Source organism: Cololabis saira, chromosome 20, assembly GCF_033807715.1.
Source record: "Cololabis saira isolate AMF1-May2022 chromosome 20, fColSai1.1, whole genome shotgun sequence".
NCBI classification, from domain to species: Eukaryota; Metazoa; Chordata; class Actinopteri; order Beloniformes; family Belonidae; genus Cololabis; species Cololabis saira.
The window spans coordinates 30,894,874-30,917,125 of NC_084606.1; the positions used below are offsets into that span (position 1 = coordinate 30,894,874).

At 39.0% G+C, this 22,252-nt stretch overlaps 1 protein-coding gene across 1 annotated transcript in view; it reads left to right on the plus strand.

Moving 5' to 3' along the window:
- Positions 1-22,252, plus strand: part of LOC133420618 (phospholipid-transporting ATPase ABCA1-like) — a 278,328-nt gene that overhangs the window by 160,323 nt on the left and 95,753 nt on the right. The window contains exons 33-35 of the mRNA XM_061710356.1: positions 2,347-2,441; positions 6,762-6,867; positions 19,004-19,078. Coding sequence (XP_061566340.1) covers positions 2,347-2,441; positions 6,762-6,867; positions 19,004-19,078 — 276 coding nt within the window. The remainder of the gene's footprint in view (positions 1-2,346; positions 2,442-6,761; positions 6,868-19,003; positions 19,079-22,252) is intronic.

Genomic DNA, 22,252 nt, shown 5'->3' on the forward strand with positions numbered 1-22,252 from the left:
GTCGTACAGACTGCCAAGCACACTGATGCTGTTTTCAGGTAATGAAAAAGAGATGCAGGCCCAGGTACTACACACAGTCAGATAATGTGCCCATTTCAGTCTTTTTGATGGGGGATATGGAGCAAGTCCAAAATAATTAGACCCACAGTGACAGTGTGTGCCTGAGTATAAACTCACTGTACACACAGTGGATTGTAAATACTCTTATTTTTTGGTTTTGTTTGTGTCTCAGTTCCTGTGGCTTTTAGAAAAAGAAGCATGTTTGTTCAGAGATAAGCCAAGGTTTCCTTGCCGTTCCTCCTCCTCATCTCTGATTCATAAGCCAGATGGGGCCTCTTCTTCCCCTGCTTTCTCCTCCTGTTTCGTCTTTGCTTTCTAATTTCAGTTTTCCTTTCCCATTTTCTTCTCCACATTTGTTTCTATTCTCTGCAACATTTTCCACCTCTTTCTGTCTTATTTTATTCTTCTGCCACGTCTTTCAGCTTCTTACCTCCTCCTCGTTTTTGCCTAGTTCTGCTCTTCGATTTACCTCCGTTTCTATACCTGATAGTCCTGCCGCGTTATGATAACCATGTCCATCCATTCATTCATTATTCTCCTATTCAGGGTCACGGGAGGGAGGGGGGGGGGGCTGCTGGAGCCTATCCCAGCTCCGGCAGATCCCCAAAAGGCAGTGCACCGTGGACGGGTTGCAACACAGACAAACAACCACATACACTCACAATCACACTCACTTCTAAGGTCATTTTGGAATCACCAATTAACCTAACATGCATATTTTTGGACTGTGGGAGGAAACCCACACCGACTTGGCGAGATTATGTCAATTCTATACAGAAGGGCGTCGAAGCAGGAACCTTCTAGCTGTGAGGCATCAGTGCTAGACCACTCAGATACTTTCCTGCCCATGATGTGATATTTTGACTTTGTGTTAAACGATTTAGAAACAGTATTTATATGATTTGTAGTTAGTGTATACTCTGTCATCCAGGTCAAAGATGAAACAACTTCAAGAACCACAGAAAATTTAGTCTTTTTGCTTTGTCTCCACAAATATAAACGGTATATATGTGACTAGAAAACTTTGATTGAAATGGGATTATAAACATATATGATAGGCTAGGAATAATGGACGTAAAGCTAATTGACACAGGGGTAACCAATTAAACTATATATCATGTTTACCCAAAGCTCTCCCATCAAGCCTCTTGTAACCGGGGTTACGTTGCTAATTTGCATCGCAGTCAGGGGTCTGAATTGCACTTTATCAGGGACAACTCTGCTTGGTAATTAGTGTTATGTCTCTAAATAAGCAAGGCAAAGCTGCTTGTGGTTTGTATGTGTGTGTTGGTATAATATACAAGGTGGAGTGTATTAATAGGAGTGTGTCGCACCCTCTGTTAATTGGATGTTTGAATATATCCATTCATCCACAGAGGGGCACCTAATTAGGGTCCTCTGGCATTAGACACAGCTTTCTGAGTTTTGGCAGGGGTCTAGATTTCAGCAGGGCTTCCCATAGTCAAGCTTAATTGACCATTATGATAAGGGGTGAACGAATATGTTTCACAGTTGCGTGAACAGATACCACCTGTAAAATATTCTTCCTCCGAAATATTGTTGAGTTTATGGGTGGACGAGCAGCTGAGTCCAGCTCGAGTCTGTCTTTGATCGGCCTCCCTGCCCGGCGTCCTGCACCACAGCCCAGCACGGCCTGATTCTCCTAATCCACATGCTTTTTAAAATTATTATCATTGTTGTATAAGTAAAACAAAAGGTGGTTGTTTAACATTAGGGTTCTGTATTTGAAAATTATTTTCTTCAGATTAATTTTGAACATCTGAGAGCGTAACGGTGTTTCATGAGTGTTTTCCTCATTTAAACCTCCCCAAAGCTGCAAATATTTAATTGACACGCCGATAGAAGATTATTAACCACAGCTCATTGATTTTTTTTTTAAACACCAGAATGCAGCTTTTTTCAGCCTGATAACGTGAGTGAGAAGCTAATGGAGAAGGAGGCAATCCGAAGTTTATAGATAGATTTTAATTATCTAAACCAAATCAGAGCCAAAAGAAGAGTAAAAACATTTCCATCATTGTCACCAGCGCACCAGAAACATGTCATAGTTTAATGTCCATAGTTTATTGATGAAACTAATGACTAAAATATCAAATTTATGATGTTATTGATGCTTGAAAATATAAATCTGTAAATGTGGTTATAATGTATAAAGCTTAAGACTGAAAAGAAAAATTGTGAATTGCATTAGCAAGCAATATGTGTTTACCTTAGAAATGTCAAAATTTTGATTTAATTTACCTTTTTTTTTCCTCTTTTCAATAGAGAATACAGAACACAACAGACACATTGCTGAATTTAACAGGAAGAAACATGACGGATTTCCTGGTCAAGACATTTGAGCACTTTGGAAAAGAAAGGTAATACATGTAGACATGAACAATGACTAGCGGGTTTAACAAAAAAAATATTTTTTTTTATGAATCCAAAAAACAGCCAAGTTATTGCGGTATACCTGTTTTTAGCAGATCACCTGGGAGTAGGATGATGAAAAGACAAAGACAAGCACGTTGTCATTTCCATCTCTACGCATTATGCAGTTGTTATGTTTGACAAATCCTGCTGGGCCACTGGGTCCTGTACCTGTCATTTCAGTGTATGAAAACATTTAGAGCCAATTGTCAATTAATATGTGCAACCTCTGATTTAATGTTGGTTCAGTAATGATTTCCAAACTGTTTCATGTCCATGTTTCAACTAGATCCTTTTGAATCGGATGGATGGATGGATGGATGGATAGAGTTCAAGCAAGTGTACAATCATGTTTAGGCTTGAATTAAGATTTGATAAATCATGGATTTCACATTTTAAAGTTAAGGTTTAGTTGCACATATTGAATGGAAGTCAATGAAGTGTTAGAATTGGCTTGTTGGAATGTGAGTTTGTGAGACACCAGACCTGAAGACGGCTCAAAGGTTGGGGAGAAGATATTGGAAAAACCAGTACGATTCAGCAAGATGTTGAAATGAATTATTAAGTACAGCCGGCTTCCTTCAGACATGCCTCCAAAGCCAAACCTTCAACAGGAACATGTTCACTGAAGAAAGAAAGTTTGACAGACAAGAGTCGGTAGACTCTTCTAGAGTCTCTCCCAATATTTAGCTGGTGTTTTTTTTAGAGCCCTCATGCTTCCACAGGTGATTAATATTTTTTTGTTTTGATGATTTAATTAATTGTTTGCTATCGTGTATGAACAGAATTTCAGGTAAAATAGCAAAATATCTCTCACAAAAACACATCCTTCCCAACCTTTAAATGTAATTTTAAAAGGATATATTGTATATAATATGAACATGTAACCTTTAAATGAATCAGTTGGTCATTTTCTTTTATGGACATTGCCAAAACTTCCAAATGGAATTCCTTACAAGTGCAAAATTCAGAATGAAAAAAAAATTATGTGAATGGAGCCAATCGTAACCCTAACAAAGTATTTGCAACCTACAGTATATAATTAATATAATCCCCACTATCCCCCCCTTTTGAACCACAGTCACTTTTTCATGATTTCTGTTGTAGTATTTAATGTCGAACGCCTGAGACGAGTCAACTTTCTGCAGTGTGACATCTCACTAAGGTAACTGGCTCATACAGGTCATTTGGTACCACCTTGTGGTCACCATATTTTGCAGTTGCAGAATTACCCACAGAGCAACTCCATTCTGGTCCTGGTCAGGTTTTCTTATATCCATTCAGGAATGAAATAGCATTAATCTGACTCACGCACCTGCGCCAGCAGAGCAGGACCCGCCCTCAGAATGACTGACTCTACGATAAGACTTGCCTTCTACGAGCTTTATCTTCATTTATTTGAGTCTAATCCTGGTTTATGGTTGACAAAAAGCCCTCATCCCAAAATAGGATAAATCATATGGAGTCCCACTTTACGGATAGAAGATCATACAATTAAACTTGCATTTTAAAGATTAATGTTTGTCTCTAACACGAACAAGCTGACATGAATTGAAGCAGCACTGTGTTCCTTTTATGGAAAAAGACACACGTAGAATCACCACATCTTCTCATGTTGCTCAAGTGTCAGACAAGCTGACCTCATAAAGGTGTCATTTAAAAGTGATTTAAAGTAGTCAATTTCTGGGCCACCTCAGTAACCTCAGGTCAGATTTCTCTCCGTCGTTGGGACCCATTTCTATCAAAAAAACCTGCTTTTTCTCTTGCTCCTACCTAAAAATAATGTCTAAATGCCAATAACATAAGGGATATCAGCAATTAGTAGTTTTCTTTTTAAATTACATTCCACCTGATTATCAGACAAAAGAGATTTTAGTACAATTATCTCAGTTACAACGGGATTTAATCGGACTATTAAAGACAGTGAGCTCTCTGAATGCAGCTGGATTCATCAGTGGACCTGTGCCACTCGTCAGAGGGGGAGAGGAAATATTCAGCAGGTTGTTTGCACTGAATAAATGGCTTTTATCGACATGTGCTGAACACTCAGTGCATTTTATTAATAATTTAAAAGATTTTTTTCGGGAACGCAGACATCTTTTTAAAGAAAATAGATTTAATTTTAACAAGTCAGGGGTGAAACGGTTCACCTCCAACATAATTTATCTCATATGTCATCCATCTTTGCTTAGTGCCAAGGCTGAGGTAAACAAGGAGTTATCTCAGAGAGATGAACAAACAGAAACCTTGAGGAGGAACTCCATCCACCCCTACCGGTAGTTTCAGAAAGAAGAGACACCAGAGGCAAGAAGAGGGGTCTTTATCTGCTCCTAACCCCCTCTACAGCACCAATGCCCAGGACCAGCGACCAAGAGCTTCCCAGCCCCTCAAACCCCTGACCGGTCATCGCTCCTATCCTGAAATTCACTGAGCAGATGATGGAGTGGGTCAACCCTGGGCTCAGATCTATCCCCCCAGCCCCAATCCCTTTTTATCCCCCCATAAACCCCCCACCAGACCCACAGGTGACTTTTCCCAGGACAAGCTGGGACCCTGTTTATTAGAAGGTTTTCTGTACTTTTACGTGACAGAAGGAGAAATGTGGCCCAGTCAAAACACGGAGAGTTGCACTATAAAAGATCTTTAAATAAAGTAAACATACCTTGTACAAAAACTAACAATGCTGCTGTTCTCATGGAGTCGACCCCTGCTGGTTATAGTTTCATCAGCAAGGCCAGCGTGAGCAGGAGAGGAGGAGGGGCCGCAGTCTTATTTAATGAATCATTTCAATGTAAGCAGTTAACGCCAGGAAGTTTTCAGTCCTTTGAATACGTGGCTTTTACAGCTGAATTCCTCATCCAGAACCTTGTTTATGAATGTTTACAGGCCCCCCAAATACTGCGCTGACTTTCTTGATGATCTCACTGAACTGTTGTCTATGATCTGTGTTGATTTTGACCGTGTAATTATTGTTGGTGATTTTAACATCCACGTGGACAACCCTCAGAACAAACGGACTAAAGACCTGAGTAGGGCTGGGGATCGATTCAAATGTCAAGAATCGATTCGATTCCGATTCTTAAGATTCAGAATCGATTATCAAGATTTGATTCAATCCGATTCGATTCCGATATTGATTTGGGTTAGTGTTATTAAAACTGTTTTTTGAGCTGTTGCATGAATTATATGACTGTAGTTATGCAAAATATTACTACTAGTATTGAGATTAAACAGTAAGTATTGCAGCTAATGATGCTGTAAGGACCAATCAGCTCCCAGAATGCTGATAGAACTGCTTTCAGAAACATCATGGTGGGTCAGAATTACCAAACAGATCCAGGGAGGAAACAGAGACGGATTAAATCTGTTTTATTTTTTCCCACATTCCGTTTTTATTTGTTCCATTTTCGGTCTATTTTGGTTTTTAATTTTTGAGCATTTGTTTTTTTTTGCAAATGTAACCCCAAGACAGTATATAAAGTAATGAAATATAGACAATTTATGCAATTATAACCTAACACTTTAATGTTTTCATACCTTTAAACATATTTAAAGGCAAAAACATGGCACCAGTTATTCTCGTGTCCAACAAAACATTCCTTTTTTGGGGATAAACCCAAAAAATAACCAAAAGTTGTAATGTAATGATGAAAAAAAAAAAAAACATAAATAAATAAAATTAAACATTTTTTTTAAAAAAAACCCAAAAATAAATTGATCTTTAGACATATGAATCGATTTTTAGGAATTAATATGAGAATCGATAGAATTGGGAAATCAATTTTTTCAACACAGGCCTAGACCTGAGTAACACTTTGGACAACAATGTAACAGCACAATAAGGGGCTCGATACTGATCTCTAAGGGTTTGAGCATTTCAAAGGTTACTGTGTCGGATCACTCATTAGTTTTCTTTGAGAGTACAATTTCAGTGCACACAAATATCTCTACAGCAGCGATCTCAAAAGCGTGTATAACTGAAAACAGGCGTGAGATCTTTAACCAGGTCTTCTCTCTAGCACCTGCCCTGTCCGGGGGTTCAGTCAGTCAGCTCGTCAGTAGCTTCGATGCTAAAATGACAAATGTTATGAATACTATTGCTCCCATTAAAGTGAAGGTTATCTTTGGAAGGAAGAAATCTCCAAGGCGAAATTCCACACTGGTTAAAAAATGGATAAAGAGTGTCGGAACGCTGAGCGCAGATGGAGAAAAACAAATCTCCAGGAACCTGACATTTTTTTCGTCCTTTTGTTCTCCGGTTATTCCAGGTACGGAGGGATCTCCGTCGGAGCGATCAACTCACAAGTCCGTTTAACAGATGCAGCAATCGAAGAGGCATTCAGGGATTTGAAAGACCTTTTCAGTTCAAGTCAGGTATGTAATAAATATTGACATTCCTAATCATGTTTGTTGGTGATTTGTTTCATTTTTGGAAAACATTTCATCTTTTCATCATAGGCTTTGTAGGAGGATTGGCATCGATTTTTCCGTTGTCAATCTTGCTTCAATCACTTTTTTAATTACCACCACCAAGTTGCAATCTTTTTAAGCATATGTGCTACCGTGATGTTTTGAAGTTGTACAACACCCCATTCCAGGGCTGATAACTTTGTTTTAACCCAGAACAGCAAGATTTACCATCTTCTCCGTTTGTTCTGTCTTCACACTGCCTTCATGGTTGGAGTTTCCCCGATTTTCTTTGACTTTTCCGCACAATTTACTTCATCTGCATATTGTACTCTGATGACTTGCAGCCTTTTTAATTGTTTTTTTTTGTCTCAACCATAAAGCTGTTTGTTTCATTTGATTCTGAACCTTAGTGGCAGACAGGGGAACAGACCAAAACAGACCACCCATGCACGGGATTCACTCAAGTTCTGCCATATCACTATGTTGCTTTGGTGTGACATTTAAAATGTCTCAGCAAAACAAATAAACTCAGGGTGCCATCTGGAGTCCCTTTGTTTATTCATTTCATTATTTGTTGTATGTACCTGCCTCAGTGGCTGGTAAAGTTCCAGCTCAGTCCCATTTTTATAAACATGATGTCACTAAACACTTTGAGGGAAATTCTTTTTGTGTTTTTTGGAGACAAACTGAAAATTGGGCACAAACGGTTCCTTCGTCTGACCTTATCTGACACGGCTCCACATTCAGACTAAATGACAGTTTTCGTGCAAACCCTAGCATTAGTTGATGAAGTGATGACATTTTGTTTGCAAAAAGGTCAAAGATCAGCGTCACTGTAGTTTTAGTGTTCTGTGAAAACCTGTTCAAATAACAGACACAGAAGCTGAGATCATAATCATACTTCCCATTTCCATCTGCTACAGAGCTTGTAAACTTACTTTTGGTGCCCACCTTCAAAGTATGCTGATTATATTGATCCCATGTGCTTCCATGTTGCAAATTTGTGTGAAGCTCCACATTTTACAATCTGTACTATCTTTGCACCATGTTTTTGTTGTTTCTGTTTATTTTTATAGATTGGACATTCATGCTGCTTTTATACATTTTCTATATCTTTCGTATTGGAATATAGCAATAATGTGTGTGTGTGTGTGTGTGTGTGTGTGTGTGTGTGTGTGTGTGTGTGTGTGTGTGTGTGTGTGTGTGTGTGTGTGTGTGTGTGTGTGTGTGTGTGTGTGTGTGTGTGTGTGTGTGTGTGTGTGTGTGTGTGTGTGTGTGTGTGTGTGTGTGTGTGATATATGTCAGATAGATTGCCAATGAAATTTAAAACAAACATCTGGTGCCATAAATGGGTAAAACCTTTGTTTACGCAATCGGTTGATTGATAAATGACATGCCAGTGCCTCCCAGCTGTAGTCTGTGTCAAATACTAATTACTGAGTTTGAGCATGCTGTCACATTGACTTAATATGTGAAAGCATTAAGCTAAAAACATAATAAGGAGAAAAATGTTCCTTGAAGTTACAATATGTTTACCTTTTGATATCTTTTTTCAGGTTGTTTTTTTCGGGGAGGTGCTTCTTTTAATCTATAAAATGTAGCTTGTTCTCTTTTGCTTTTTACTCCCATTTTGTGTTTAGGCAAGGCAAGGCAAGGCAAGTTTATTTGTATAGCACAATTCAACACAAGGTAATTCAAAGTGCTTTACATTGACATTAAAATCGGCAAGACATCATTAGACAGTAAATAACAAATAAAATGAAATATAATTATTAGAAAAGAGGTAAAATAATAAAAAGCACAAGTTGTTAAAAATAAGGGCAGTAGAGTACAGCAGGTAAGTATTTCATTTAAGAGTACACTTCAGTAAACAGTAATGTTTTTAGCCCTGATTTAAAGGATCTACAGTTGGAGCAGACCTCAGGTCTACAGGAAGTTTGTTCCACCGGTGAGGAGCAGAATAACTGAACGCTGCCTCACCTTGCTTGGTTCTGGTTCTTGGGAACCACAACAAACCAGATCCAGATGAAGCTCAGGGGTCTGGGAGCTTCATAGGAACTAAGAGATCAACCATGTATTTTGGTCCAAGACCATTCAGGTCTTTGTAAACCAGCAGTAAGATTTTAAACTCTATCCTTTGACTCACTGGAAGCCAGTGTAGTGATTTCATGGCCGGTGTAATGTGGTCCAGTTTCCTGGTGTTTGTAAGGACTCTGGCGGCAGCGTTCTGGATCAGCTGCAGCTGCCTGATAGATTTCTTGTTAAGGCCTGTAAAGATGCCATTGCAATAATCCAACCTACTGAAAATGAACTCATGAATAAGTTTTTCCATGTCTTGTTTAGACAGAATCCCCTTAATTCTAGCAATGTTTTTAAGGTGGTAATAGGCAGATTTAGTGATAAACTTTAGATGGCTGTTGAAGTTCAGGTCTGAGTCAATAATTACACCAAGATTTCTGGCTTGATTTGTAGCTGTCAATGACATGGAGCCAAGGTGAGCGCTGATCTTTTCCCTTTTAGGGCCAAAAATGATCACCTCTGTCTTTTCTGCATTTAGCTGGAGAAAAGTCTGGCACATCCACTCATTGATTTGATGAATACAGTTACTCAATGAGAGTAGGGGACTGTAGTCATGTGATGACACTGAAATATAGAGTTGTGTGTCATCGGCATAAGTGGGAAATGTTGTGATGTTCCATAATCTGAGGTAGGGGTAACATATAGATGTTGAATAGAAGCGGTCCGAGAATGGACCCTTGAGGAACCCCACATGTGATCTTGGTTCTCTCAGACTCATGGTTTCCAATTGACACAAAAAAGGTCCTGTCTTGCAAGTAAGATTTGAACCATTGAAGCACAGTGCCGGTAAATCCCACCCAGTTTTCCAGTCTGCTGAGAAGAATGTTATGATCAACTGTGTCAACTGCAGCACTGAGATCCAGTAATACCAGAACAGAGGATTTGCCTGCATGATTATTCAGATGAATATCATTTAAGACTTTGATGAGTACAGTCTCAGTGCTGTGGTGTGGCCGAAATCCAGACTGAAATGCGTTAAAAAGATTGTTTTGCATCCTAAAAGCATGGATTTGCTGGAAAACGACCTTTTCAATGATTTTCCCCAAAAATGGCAGATTTGATATTGGCTTATAGTTACTAAGTGTTGTAGCTTCCATATTAGATTTTTTTAGAAGAGGTTTTATTACTGCAGTTTTCAAGGCCTGGGGAAACTGGCCTGCTTGAAGAGAAGTATTTATTATCTGCAATACATCCGGAGCTATGCAGTTAAAAACTGTTTTAAAAAAGTTTGAAGGCAGAATATCAAGACAGCATGTTGTGGGCTTTACTTTTGAAACCGTTTCTGTTGTATAATCTAAGGGTTGTATAATCTAAGAGGCTCAAATGTCCCAGATTTACTAGAGGATGGGAAGGCAAAAGTTGATGCCTGCCCTTCCGTTTAGCTTGACTCCTTGCTTTAATTTGAAAATTCTTGTCCCTTGTGTGCATGACTTCCTTAATCATGGTATCTTACTTGTCATTACCTGTCTCTGGTTAGACCCCTATGGTTTGTCATATGTATTTGTGGCCCTCATTACTCCCCTGCTAGTCCATTTGTTGTTCTACTTGTGATACACCTTTGTTCTGTTGTTAACATTTCCTTTGCATCACTTGTTTTTTTTTTTAATCCTGCTATGGTAGCATTTTTTTAAATGATGTACATTGGTGATTATCCATGACTCTTGAGCTCCTGCAGTTGGGTACTCCATACATAATTCATGCATAATTATATTATTCACCAGTATATCTAGCAGTCTAATCCCACCCTCTTTTTCACTTCTTTTTTTAAGGTGATTTTCTTGCTGTACTTTTGATAGTTTTCTGTTTTCTACTTCCACTTCAAAGTGTGATTGCCTTTTTCCTTTAGAAATTGCACTTTTGACACATTGCAAGTCTTCTACTTTTTGGCTTGATTGTGTTCTTCTTTTTGTAAGTGTGAATTTGTATCCTACACAAATGTTATGTATTTGGACAGATTTTCTTGACACCACTCAAGAAAAAAAACTTGAAACTGACAAAAAGAAGTCATAAAAATAATAATTTACTCAGGACTGGCTCGTGAAAATCAGGCATTGCTTTGGAAATGTGATTCAACAGAATGATTTACAAAAAAAAAATGAAATTGGATTAGTTGGTACTCCTGGAAAGGTTTAAAACTAAATAGTATGTCCTGTAATTAGAACCACAGGTGTCTTCAGTCTCCCAGTTAATCTGCAAGGGGACTACTCTAACTCTTTAAATAGGCTGACTGACTGACAACTGCGGAGAACACTGTTTCTAGCAAATCATAAGAAGGCCGGACTGGATTTGTTAAATTTCCATTCACAAGCCAGAAAGTGTCTGGGAGAATGAGCTTTGGACGGATGAGATAAAACTGGAGTTTTTTGGCAAGTGTCTCCCCAATGTCAGAAAGATTAGTCTCAGTTGCAGGTCATGGGTCCTCCAACAGGACAATCATCCAAAACCCACAACTGATAACACCCAATAATGTTTAAGAACAAAACATTACAAACAGGGTATTTCCTGGCTTCCTGGTAAACCGTGCCTTCAACTGGCTCAAGCAAACACTTTTTACAAGCAAGATATTTTGTATTTTGGGAGTTCTAATATAATTAAAAATATGACAATTATCATGTTAAAGCATTATTTTATTAACATAAAAATATAAATACAAATATAAAAACTCAATCTTACCAAAAATAAAACGTTTTTTTTTTAAACTGCCAACGGAAAATTTTCACTGAAATGAGTGAAAATGGTTTTCTAGAACAAGTTTCTTGAACAACTTGGTCTGGTCCATCGATGGCCTCCTCACAACAGACATCCAAGTGCCTCTCCTTCAGTCTGCTGCGCAGAGGTGTCTTCACCTTAAACAAAACAATTCATGCATTAAGTATTTTTGTATTTATTTTAACACAGACATAAATAGTGATAGTGCCTGCTGCATGGGGACACAGTGCTTTATTTTAGGCATAAATAACAGACCAAACCTTCCTCAGTTTGCCTGAGCAGGTAAATTGGTTCAGCCACCATTTGTCAAACCTACTGGCTCTGTGTTTTTGAGACGATCTGTAAAGATGAATAAAAAGTCATGTTTAAATCACGTACACGTTGGCTTCACGTTGATATGCTCCTAATGACTTGGAAACTGACTAACGTTACCCTGGCCAGCTCGTCCTGTCCTGCACTCTGACCCTCACTATCACCTTTCATGCATATTTGTGCACGACTTTCAGCCCTGACAAAATTGCCGCATCTCGTCGGTAACATGATTTATTACTTTTTAACTGCCTGTAACGTGTAATTGTCTGGACCGTTTCACCTGCACTCCTGCTTCTCCTGGTCGCGAGGTCGCTTTTTAAAGTACCGAATCGGCCCGAATATAAGACGAATAAACAAGACATGCTAGGATGCAAAAAAAACAATATTTACCTGTTTGAACAGCCAGGGAAAACCAGGATGCCGATTTTAAAATCCCAACAAATAGCGGAAAAATGCAGAAAGTAATTCTCAAGATTTCGTCGTCTTCTTCTTCTGGTGCACTGTCGTTGATACAGCGCCTTCACAGCGGCATAATGCTGTAACTGCAGTCAAAATAACATCCATCCAGTCCAACGCCTGCCAGAAAATAACTATTTTCTTGACGTCAGAGTTTTGAGAGCTGGGGGCGGCACGAAATAAGGTGGAGGCGGCCGCCTCCTAATTTTGTATGAAGGAAAAACCCTGATTACAAGTCTATTTTAAAGGAGCCCAGCTCTAAATCCTCTTGAAGATTTGTGGAAAGGGGTAAAACATGCACTCTGGAGAACAATCCCTTCAAACCTGAGACATCTGAGGCAGTTTGCTCATGAGGAGTGGACCAAAATACCTCTCGAGAGGTGCATACGTTTGTGTTGACAGTTACAGAAACGCTGATTGCCTAAAAAGGTTGTGTAAAAAAAATTTCAGTCGAGGGTATCAACTAAATTGTCGAGGCCAGTTTAAAAACTTTTTTCATTATCCTTTTGAACCACATCTCAAAAGAAATGTCTGATTTTTATTAGTCAGTGCTCAGTTAAAGGTGACCTATTATGGCATTTAATGTATATTTTAAACAGGCCTTGAATGTCTTAAAAACAATCTAAAGCTTGTTTTTTCTACATAAATCATAAATCCAGCCTGTGGGCCCTGTCACTAGTTTTACCGCTTCTAACCTCTTTTTCTGCGCCTCATTTTTAGGGAAGGGGGGGGTATGATAATGAGGCTCTGTGCTGATTGGCTCCCTGAGTGACGTGTAGCAGGGGAGGAGAATAAACCTCCCTCCGCCAGAGCAGCCCGAGCCTGTAAATTATCACAACACTGAATTTTCACAAATGGAAACTTTATTGTTAAAAAAATAAAATATGAGTTGTATATAAATAACATTTATGCACTATTTAAGCCGGATCTACCCGGCGGATGCTGAACGCTGGCCGCGGAGCCACGCCGGGCGCCCGGGAGCAGCGCTGCTCGAGCAGCGCGCATCACTGCGGCTTTAACGGGGGAATCTGAGCGGTTCCGACCGGCCGGGACCGCAGGAACCGGCCTGGACTGATAGCAGGGACTCCCGGGGACCGACCAGCGGAATTTCAGCCGGATCTACGCGGCGGATGCTGCGCGACGGGCGCTGCAACCCCACGGCAGGCGCACAGATCGGCTCCGGAGCACATCCTGTGCGCATCGTCGGTTACCGGTGATCAAACCGACAGATTTGCCTGAAAATCTCGGAGGGTGAAGCTGGTCCAGCCTGGGACGGACCCCGGAGGACCCAGCTCCCTAACCACCCGGGAACCTGGATGATTTAACCCGGATCCGCTCCGCCGCGGCGCCGCGTCCGACTGGCTCAATGAAAGGACCGCTTCAGCAGCGGAGAGAGCTGGATGTGGGCGTGGTTTCAGCAGCGGAGGCTGAACCTCTGGAAATCTGCTCCTGTCGTTACGTAACGACAGGAGCAGATTCTAATCGGCTCAAAAAAAACCACGTGACACTGGGGGACTCTGTCCGGCGGGAGTCAGAGACCTTGCAGAAATTCATGGTATTTTGTCTCCCCTGTGCTGGCAGGGTGAGGGGAGACCACTTTATATATGTTAAAACAAGAAAAAACGGGTTTTTCATAATAGGTCCCCTTTAAGGATTGTTTATTATAACTTTTGTCCATTGTGTCATTTTCTTTAATGAAATAACGAATGTGTCCACATGTGGATATCTTTATCTTAAAGGGGAAAAAAAGACATTTCAGAACCTGTTTTTCTTCTATCAAAGCTGGGTCATTTGTCCCTTCTAATTGGAGCCTAGCATTCTTTGTTCAGCTCGCGTTGTATCTTGGGTGATTTTTATTTGTTATGGACTTTTTGATCCAGAGGAATTTATGGACAGTTAAGAAATAAGTATCAATTAAAATGATGGAGAAGGTTAACATTCTTCAGATCTATTCTAGAGTGTCCATGGCAACAGGCTTCGGATATCTGTGCACAGCTTGAATTAGACAAATCCAAAATGAGTCTTTAGTGCACAAGTATTTCATAGTAAATCCTGCAGGCATTTTTCATATTGAAAAATGTATTACTTATTCATATTATCTACTATCTTCAATATCCTTCAATTCACTTGATGTGTATGTATCACATACATTATTTGCCATTATGCATTGTGCTTCTTGAACTCCATACCAACTCATATGTTTTTTTTCTCTCTTTCTGCCACTCTTACACTCAATCATTAACATTTAAAATTTTCAGATGTCTAAACTGCTCTGAGATCAGTATATCACTTTGCCCTCAGGCATCTTCAGTCTCATCCCTCGCCACACTCTCCAATGTGTCTCCCAGATCTCGATGCTAATGTGACTTTAATTCGAGCAGCAGCAATGATGTAACCCTAATGGCTGGGCATTAGCCATCCCAGCTCTGCAGTCCTTGTTATTAAAGTGTTAGTGTCCTTGGGAAATGTCTGGCTCTCTGCTGCTGCCCGGCATGTGATACAGTAACTAGATGCACTGTGTCTTTCACTCTGAGCCACCTGTGCTGACTTGGAAGTGGGCTATGAAACTTTGGTGTAATCCCATTTTCTCTGTCAGGCAGACAGAAATGTAGTTAAGAGCAATACGATGAAATAAGAAAGGTAATCACAAGAAGACCTAGGTAACAGAAATTGTGTAATTACTGTAAGCTGAAAGACATCTCAAAAAGCACACGAATGTAAGACTCCCCTCAATGCTCCTGTAACCCAATCAGGCAGGTTTCCATCATTGAAATTATTCATAGGAACAATCCTTTAATTCAATAAACTCTAACTCCTACCTGGCAGGATTTCATGCTGTCCACTCAAACTTACACAGACACATATTAACACACTGCCATGCAGACCATTTGGCCAGTGAACCGTGCAAGCCACTTTGGAATACTAGCCAAGAAAAAGTCACCAGACGCTCGACTGGGCCCATTGCTGTTTCGCAAGCCATTGCCCTCACGGGGTCTGCAGACCAAGCCGGTCTTGTCATTGTTCTCGAGCGAGGAGGAGTTTGACAAGGATTAGACCCAACAGCTGCTGGCCCACTTCTCGTCTCGTTTCAACTGCAGCTAATCCTCCGAAAGGCTGCCTGTTGGAGCTCCGCCTCCCTGCTTGGCATAATTCAAGTCAAAGATGAAGGGAAAACACAAAATAAGATAAAAATATATAGGCTTTTACTATAGGAGAAATCATGTTCAAGAGTGCTTTTGGCCTTGGTTATAAATAGACTTGGGACAAAGGGCATATAATTCAATGCAAATACTTCTGTCAGCATAGATTTGGCTGTTCTCCCCATGTCCTCTTGCAACACTGTGATATAAAAGTAGATAGAGTTTCTGCTGAGTTACTGAAATGATGTGTAAAAATACTTGCACGCTGTGGAATCATATTGGGTCGAAAGCAGAGCAAAAAAAATATCACATTTCTGAGTGTCACAATGCATTATGGGATAGGGTGAGTGCAGTATTTTGGGACAGAAAACAAGAATAGACTGGGAATCATTGCCTCAATCCCCTGTCCCTATATAACTATCCTAAAACAATATTCCAGAGTTAAGACAACCCTCGGTCTATTATTAGACAGTGGTGGGTATTAACTATTTGGTCGAGACCAAGACAATGTAAATGTAAACAATGCTATTTTGAGACCACTTTCAGATGCTCACTGAGCATTGTTGTGGCAGCGCTTGACCGCAGTTGTTTCTGATATACCTTAGCATTCACATCCAATCAAATTTACTCATACTTGTTACAAGCCACATGCTTTGAAGCCCTCTAATGTAAGATTTTATGGGATAGCTCTAGCTGTGTACCTGCAGTGGCCGACACTGATGCATGAAAGTTAATAATGGACACTTTTCCAGATACCCAAAACCAAATTATAGTACAGAAAGCCCGAAACTATCGTATTTCGCTTAAAAATTATTGTACACTGCAACAACGAATGAGTTTGCTGTGTGAGAGAGAAAGTGAGGATAAAGTCACTAAAACTTGACAAACACCAGATCATTTATGAACAAATGAATCTACTGGATCCGATTGCAAATCATACTAATAGTGAATGACTGTCGGGATGAAATACTTATTTTGGAAGAGGAATTGTGAAATTATCGTACAGTTCGGTCTATTGATTGTTCATCATACAGAGGTTGAAATTATTGTCATGAATCTTTATTTCGGCTTGTCCACACTTTTTTGCAGAACAAAATGAAAAGGTGTAAAAAAAACAAAAACATTTCTTTTGCCGAAAAGATGTAGGCTGAAGCCGTAGCTTATAGTGCCGACCCTTTTTTCTTATGATCAGCATAAATATGAGACATTAGCATTACTCCGTGGAAACAAACAATACATAAAGAAGACAAAAATAAGTAAGACAAAATATAAAATTGACGTTTCACATTCTAGAATGTTTTTTATAGTATACTTTATAATTATAGTGTTTTATATTCATTTACAGTATTTTCTTTAAACATTTCCTTAAACTTGAAGATAGAACTACACATTTTTAGGTTGTTATTACAACTATTCCAAATTTCTCTAGCCTTATTATCATGCAAATACGACCGTTATCGTACTGTACATCTGGCAACACTGATAATAGAAGAGGTGCTGCCAGAGCTATGCAGAGAACCCAAAATTCAGTTTGGCAACGCCCGACATCACCTCATTGAAAGCGAATGGACAGCAGGGGTGAAGACGTGTCCACAGCACACGTATGACAGACGGGTTACCTGATTTTGTCTTTGCAAAAGTTTACCTCAGACAAATAAAGGTAGGTTTTAATTTTAAATGTGTGCCAAAAGAGTACAAAAAGGATTTCTTGTAGAGGCATCTCCGTCCAGCCTTGTCAAAACTCTGCACAAGTCACCTACGCAAACTGCCGTCAGTTCATTTAAAAGGAGGAGAGTTCGTGACCTCTGGGGCTTATTTTGTCTAAAATATGAAATTAACGATCCAATTATATGTAACAGGTTGGGTTCTTATAAGGCAGTAGTTTGTGTGACATTGGTAGTCAACTTGTAGGAAGCAGCCACCTGACGATATACAGGACTGTCTCAGAAAATTAGAATATTGTGATAAAGTCCTTTATTTTCTGTAATGCAAAAATGTCATACATTCTGGATTCATTACAAATCAGCTGAAATATTGCAAGCCTTTTATTATTTTAATATTGCTGATCATGGCTTACAGCTTAAGAAAACTCAAATATTCTATCTCAAAAAAATAGAATATTCTGGGAATCTTAATCTTAAACTGTAAGCCATAATCAGCAATATTAAAATAATAAAAGGCTTGCAATATTTCAGTTGATTTGTAATGAATCCAGAATGTATGACATTTTTGTTTTTTTAATTGCATTACAGAAAATAAAGAACTTAATATTCTAATTTTCTGAGATAGTCCTGTATGTACAAACAGTTCTTTTTACACACCTTTTGTACATATACAAATTGAAATGACCTGTTTGTCTGTAGGGACCCTATCCACACTATTACTCTTGTGATTTAATTTGACGTATTTCTTTTGACCCCTGTGATAACATTGTTATTTGGCTGCAAACATATCTGTTCTCACTCCAAACTGCTTTGACTCTCCTCATTTTAACTGCAGAATGTTCCTTTAGGAGCTGCAGACGTCTGCTTGTTTTGTCTATTTCTGTCCACCCTTCCTGATTCCATGTAGGCAACAACTCACACCTGAGCACACTCCTGCATTCCTGGCATGTCTTTCTCGATTTTTCTCGTCGTATTCTTTCCACCCCCCCGCCTCTCTCACCAGTTATCAGCCTCACTTTACCTCCGCGGACCTCTCCTCACTCCATGCCACATCCACTCTCTCGCTCCTCCGTTTCTGACGAAGGTAGAGTCCAACAGGAGGTCCATTTGCATTTATATCGCACATGTAATGTCCTCAGCACTCTTATATCTGGGCTGAACAGCACGGTATCAACATGACACTTTGGAAATGGCACGGCTGTCATCTCAAGCCCTCATTCCGAGGCTCATTTCACATGACACATGAGTGGAGTGCAGCAGATTTTAATGCAACCTGTTCAGTCTCCTCACCTCAGAATATACCCTGGTAGATGCCACGAAAAGATATTTTCTTACATAATACATTTCAATTTTTAGCCCTACGGGAAAACTTGACGTCTTCTATCCCTCCTACTGATTGATACAGTTGTGTAATCAGGCAATTACGGTTAACTCTGAGTCTGTATGTCATGTCCTCTTCCAGTTCACATGATTTTAATTATTTCACACTATTTAATGAAACAGAAATTTCAAAAAAGAAAGAAAAAAAAAATACATCCGAAAAATGAGTAGGGGGCACATTTATTTTATTAAGTCTGTGGAAAAATAAGTATCTCTGTGCTCCCAAAGGCTCTCCAAAAGTCTTAATTCTTGTCTCCTATGCTTTAATCCTTTGCATTTCAAAGAGCAGCGGTGGTTTTCCAAGTGTATCCAATTAGGTCTCCAACTTCTTTTTCTTGTTGTTTTCCCCATCTTTATTAGGATAATGTGACTGATCAGACGTTGCAGAAGGCTGAGACGCTGCTGAAGAAGCTGGGAACCAGGGACAACGCCAAGGTATATCCCATTAATTGTTGGGGGAGTGTAACAAAAAAGGAAAAAGGATGAAAGTCTGGTGATAGCTGAGGTGAAATTAATCTGGTACAGTCTGGATTTTGGGGGAGGAAATGCAGCGATTCAGAGAAAAATAGGGCGCAAATGAAAAAGCATTTTACTCATCTTTTTACTGATGGAGATTACACAGTCATGAATTGTGATGCTGTTATTTCTTAATGAATGTTTCTACAGCTTTAGATTTATAGAAATTATCGAGACAGAAGGAAACAGTGCTGTAGTGTTACTTGAGGCAATGAATAAATCATCTTAAAGTTATGCAGTTGATTTAGCTGTGGTTGGTCTATTGCTAAAAGGCAAGTATTTTCTTTTAAATGTTTCCAAGAATACTGAATGCAGCAATTTAAAGTCATTTTTGAATCAGATTAAAATTGATTCTATTAAACTACATTAAGCATTTATATTAGGCAATCTGTAGTGCGGCCAAGCATGATTGACCTCTAAAATCTGTCTCGTTGGGCTAGTGAGAGCCCTGGTCTGTGCTCAGGTACAGCTCGGTGTCTGGCTCGGCCGGGAGAGTTGTGATTGGCCAGGATGTGATTGCACATACTTGTGGGGGGTCGTGAAGGCAGTGCATGCATGGCTGAAGAAGCAACAGTTCCTTGTGACAGTCAATTAACCACACAGTGGCATATTCTAAAAAATTCAATGAAATTCAGATAAATCGTCAGAGATGTATCTGACCAGAGCTGGTTAAGTAGCCTTGCTGTATTTTTTCTGCTCCTCTGCATAGTGCTGTTTCTGAGACTGTGTGTGTTTTGAGAATTCAAACAGGAACAGAACAGTTTGGCCAGTGTGAGTGCACCTTTATGTAGAAATGTGACCTCCCATCAAATATTTTCCACTCTCTGAGCTTAACTAATATTAAAAGAATGCATCAAATCCTAAAACATCAAAGGATTTCATCAGAGGAATCAATCAAATTAAAAACAAAAAACACTTTTCTACAAGGAGAAATTAGAGGGGGATTGGCATGGGTTCCCTTCTGCACCGCATAATCTCATTAATAATTCAAACATATTTTGGGTGATATTTTAAAGGTTCAAATCTAGCCTCAGACGCTATCGAACACCATCATGGATCGATTGATTGATTGATTGAAATTCTTTATTCAGTCACATCACACTACAAGCATTATCAACACAAACATTATCAAAAAAATATTGACTGAAAAGGCACAGGCAGAAGCATAGTGCTTATATTATCATTCTATAAATCATTCATTTATAGCTCATATAACCACATAGAAAAAGAAACACTTTTCGAAACCTACCAAGCACAGTTACAAGCCTTAGACATGTATTAACTTTGTTATTACATTTAAAAATGTCACTTAAAACTATGACACCATTTCCAATGTGTCCCGAGGCCAGGCTCTGTGACCGTGTTGGGTCGTATTCGTGTCCTTGACAAACGTCATTTCCGCCTCCGAGTTTTAGAGCAATACATAAAGCTCTCAAGATGACATCTTTTCCACAGACGTGATTAATTTTTTTAACAAGGCGATATTCTGTATAATTGAGAAAAGGCTAAATGGAAATGTTGTGAAAAGTGGTAAAAAAAAAATGTTTTATTTTTAATTGCAGGCCTAAAATAAACACATGAAATGGAGGCGTATAAAGAAAGCTGATGAGACAAAACATTAAACAAAAAGTTATGATTTAAATAAAATAAATGTAAGACTTCATTAGATGTTTTTGTCTTTCCAATTTACATACCATCTCAAATGTTTTTTGGGTTAAAGTTATAGTTTTTGGAAGGTTTGCAGCTAAATATGACACGTCTTTATCTGAGATAAGGAAAGAGAAAGTCACAAACAGACAGATATATGCACATGTGTGTGCATATGTTTGTGTACTCTTAATTCCTCCACATGCTCCTTTTGTGATGCAGTGTTGTGTTAAGCTGGCACCCAGACACCATCCAGTCTTAATTATCGCAGTGCTGTCAGCAGGGAGTCTTCTCTCACACCAACTTTCTTTCATCCATTGTTGTGCTTCTACACCCTAGCAAATCCAGACTCGGAGAAACGTTTACATAAAAAAGAATGTGTTGAAAATATTTTCACTCTGCAGCTTGCATGCAATGTCACATCAGGATTTACGAGATACCGCAAGTCTGTATATCCACTTTATGAAAAGTAAACTTTGTCAGCTCTGTTCCTTGCTCTCATTTTATGGTTGCAAATGCTTAAGAAGATTATTGTACTCATTAAGTGTAATAGGAGCAGTGAGATATAAACACATGCCGAACAGAAGCAAACCAGTTCAGGAAAAACTCCAAAAAGCTTTCATTGTTTTATACCATTCTGACAGCTTTTCTGGCTGGTAAAACAGATAAAATGTTTATATTTGATAAGTGAGTGATGTAGGCTGCAACTTAACAGTGCTAACAATAACACAAGGCACTACTAGCACTTTGGTAACTACATTTATCTCAAAATGAAACATTATTATCATGGCTAGGGCTGGGCGATATGGACCAAAAGTCATATCTCGATATTTTCTAGCTGAATGGCGATACTCGATGTATATCGATATTTTTTCTGTGACATAATTGGGGTTTCCCCCAAAGCATTATAGCATAGCATCTCTGTTAGCTTCATTTTTTTTCAGTTTTTCAGTTTTAATACAAAGCCCTGTGCCAAATGTCACACAGGTTCCTTTATTAACAGAGGTCTGCACAATATCAAAATGTATAAAACAAATGAAATAAAAATAAACTGCCTGCATATATAGAATAAAAATGCTTCTTGAATAAAATAAAACAAATATCCCTTTCTTGCATAACAATTAAATTAAAATACACTGTGCAATTAATACAATGTAGACAGTAACAGGCAGACTTTTCCACTGAGGTTGACAGTTGTGCAAATAACAAAACATTTGTTCAAATCTCAAATAAAACATGTAAACAGATATTGCATCTCTTTCAACAAGTCAACTACTGTACATTTTACAGATTTTGTGGAAAACTAACCTGTCAACACTGTCAGGTTTCAGCACACAAAGATACTTTTTTGCCAGCGAGAGGGGTCAGCGTTGATGTACAGTCAATTTTTCGCAAAATAAGCTATATCCATATAAATGATATTGTCTCGTACCATTTCGCGTTCGA